The sequence below is a fragment of the Gavialis gangeticus genome, unplaced genomic scaffold, assembly GCF_001723915.1.
Source record: "Gavialis gangeticus isolate Ggan-Ray unplaced genomic scaffold, GavGan_comp1, whole genome shotgun sequence".
NCBI classification, from domain to species: domain Eukaryota; kingdom Metazoa; phylum Chordata; order Crocodylia; family Gavialidae; genus Gavialis; species Gavialis gangeticus.
In genome coordinates, this window is record NW_017729022.1 from 35,494,250 (window position 1) to 35,497,481 (window position 3,232).

The 3,232-nt window shown below is 40.5% G+C and overlaps 1 protein-coding gene across 6 annotated transcripts in view; it reads left to right on the forward strand.

Moving 5' to 3' along the window:
* Nucleotides 1-3,232, forward strand: part of SYT1 (synaptotagmin 1) — a 704,251-nt gene that overhangs the window by 183,992 nt on the left and 517,027 nt on the right. For all 6 annotated transcript variants that reach the window (XM_019514775.1, XM_019514779.1, XM_019514778.1 and 3 more), the window contains exon 2: nt 718-834. In XM_019514775.1, coding sequence (XP_019370320.1) covers nt 819-834 — 16 coding nt within the window. In that variant the 5' untranslated portion in view covers nt 718-818. The remainder of the gene's footprint in view (nt 1-717; nt 835-3,232) is intronic.

A 3,232-nucleotide genomic window follows, 5' to 3' on the forward strand; every position in this document is an offset into this window, starting at 1 on the left:
AGGGATTTTTCAGTTTTCCAATTGGGAACACCAGAATTCCTGCCTGCTCAGAGCTCGCACCTTGGACCCAGCTGGAGGTGGCTGACATCCTGGCCAGCTGGGGCCAGGAAGACATGCTTTGACAGTTCAAAGTGGGCCACCACACCCAGAACATCTTCCGGGCAATAGCTGTACAGATGGCTGGGCAGGAGGCACAAATGGCAGTAGTGCTGTACAAAGGCCAACTCTGCAGCCACAGCCCACTGGCAGCTGGCCCAGATGCCTCTACTGGCTGTGCAGTCCCCACTGCCAGATGTCTGCATTGGGTAGAGGGTGCAGGGAACTCCCAGGGCTGCTTAAGCAGTTCAGCTGGCACAAGGGGTAGTGTCCCCAGGGACCAATTGGCTGGGCCCCAGAAGCTCCTGAGAGTGAGTGGCTCTGAGCAACTTGACAGGGCAGCTTTTTGTACTGATGGGGACAGCACAGGTGCTGGCTCCAAGCTTTAGCTTCCCCTGGCTGCAGATCCAAGAAGAGCCAGGCAGGGTTATTTTGTCCCAGGTGGCACAATTTGCCCCACACCAATGTGCATGTCTGGGCACATGTGCTGAGGTAAAAAGCCCCAGCTCAGATTTGCACTGCTTCTATTTGACCTGCTGCAAGTGCACATGCTTGCATGTGTGGATGTGCCCAGAGAGTTACAGGCCCAGACTTATGTGGATTTTCTCTCTTTTCTTAAAGGAAGAAAAAAGGGTGTTTTCGTGACAAGTGAAGAAACAAGAACATTACGTAACTGCCACATACTTCACTGAAGATTTCGCTGTGAATAGAAAAATGCATGGATGCTGATCATAGAAGGTATTTTAAGCAAACTGTATGGATTTTCTACAGTTCCAATAGTTTGTGAAATGTTTTAGTGCAGGATGCCTTTGTGTACAATAATAGAAATGGTAAACAGTTTATAAAAATATCTCCTATTACTTCAAGAATATCGAATTAGTAGAGGTATAGTTTTGTGGCTACTATATTGCTATTTCAGATTGTGAGAATAAGGAAAAAACTGTGTGCATTTGCTGACTGTTCCAACATTCTTTGCCTTCTTTTGCTATCAACATTTGCTTCATCAACTCCAAAGTTGTCATGGTTCATTATCCATAGATGATCTTGAGCAGTCTTGCATCATAAAAAATATGCTGTGGCATCTGTCTTTGTGCTTTTGTGCATCACTGTACATGTTACTTTGAAACAAGGTTAGTGTTTTAGATTTAACCCCTGTTTTACCTACAGTATTGATAAGCATAGCAGTGTGTGTCATTGTTAGGAACCATCTTGTGGTTACAAAATGTCTACTTTACTATTCTAATTAATGCTTTCCATTACATTCAGTTACTGTACAGCTCAGGATATTCACTGGCCAATCAAACTGGACCTTGCATCTAAGGCATTTTATGAGTTCTTGTGCAAGATATAGACATAATGTGTTGAAGTTAGTTAGTCATAATGATTATAATAATGATCTTTGTATTCAGTATCCTATATTTTGAATATTCAGAATTTTGAAACATGCATGAATTTTATAATTCTGACATGTTATATAGTTAATATTGATTATAGTAATGTAAGTTAATTATGTCCAGATAGTCAGAATTATACATAACTAATTAAATCTTGATTCCTGTAGAGTAATTCTAATTGTAGGCAACTAGTTCTATAACTTTAAACAATGGTGAACGTGGACAACGGTAAATGAAATTCCAGTTCTCACAGTTGTGTTCTCTGATTCATGTGCTAAATACTATGCATCTATTGTAAAGGAAAAATGGATAGCTTTTTTTTATCTCTGCTTTGGGGCTAAGATATTTCTGTATACTTGTTTGCTGTGATGATGTTTCAATTGGTAGTTAATTTACTAAAAAACTACATTTATTACTTTATCTGAAAATGTTTTGCTTCAATAATCAATAGGCATCATTTGCTACTAATCCTTTTATTTTTGTTTCAATGCCTCTTGCATTCATAAATGTGTCAAATGAATGGAAGAAGGTGGCTCTTTGAAGTCGTGGACTAAGAATAACGTTCAGTCACTTCATAGGTAGCTCTGCCAACTACAGATAGCCTGACTGCACTCAGTCTGAGGCCACATACAGATGTTGTATTTCTACCAGGAGCATCACCATTCTCTTGGTATAAAACAGAAGTGTAAAGATGGTTCAGCCTTTTTCCATGACTTAATTCCTCCAGGGGAACAGAAAGAATGGAGACATGGGGAAAGGCTCCCATGCTGATCTGGAGAACATATGGCGGGACAGCTCCTTCCACCCCTCCTGTAGATCAGGAAGGGAAGAGCCAGCAACCAGTTGCTCCCTACCAGCTCTTCATAGACTGGAATTCCTAGTGTAAGAAGCAAATAGGGGTCTTTGTCCTGCTGCTCCAGTCCCCTGAGAAATGGGAGAACTGGAGCAGCCCACAGTTTTCCTAGGCTGGGATCACCCTAGTCTTGGGAATGTTCAAGGAGAAGGAGAGGGGGGGATGGTTGCTGGGTGCATGCTTAATACTGCTCTCTCTCCTGGAGCATTTCTAGCAGTGGAAATTTTCTATTGCTAGAAATAAATACTTTTATACATCCTGGGACACTGGTATGTTTCCTAGAGACTCAAAGCACAAGAGGAACAATCCTTTCTCTCAAGCTTTCCTATGTTGTTTCAGCCTTATGCATGGTTTCTTTAAAACCCCATATTATATGCCAATCCTTTTGACAGTTTAAACACATTCTAATAAAGTCTAAAACTATTTGCAAGAGTTGTGATGCATGTTGCTCAGTTTTCCTCCCACTTAATTGGTTATGTTGTAAGGACTCCAGGGCTTCATTCAGGTAGAGCTTTTTCCATCTGCCCTGTTTATTTGTGTGCGTGTTTTTACTGAGAACTTGTGGAATTTGAGATCGTTCACAGGTCAAATGAAAGGCAAAAACATATAAAGCTAAGGAAATGTCAGGTTAGTTCCCACTGAAAGTTCACAAAACAAGTGAAAGGCTAAATGAAAATGCAAAGCGGCAATTCTTCAAAAAGCTTAGTCCTCTAAGAAAGTGATATATCCAGAAAAAATTGCACTTCTAAAAGGAGTTCTAGCAAAAATAACTCTCTCAATCCATTTGTGATGTTTAGCTGTGACTCTTCTTTTGCCGGAAGCCTGTTTTTATGTTCAGTATAAAAATTCAATTCAGCTTCTTCCAATGTGTAAAAAAAAAAAAAAAAAA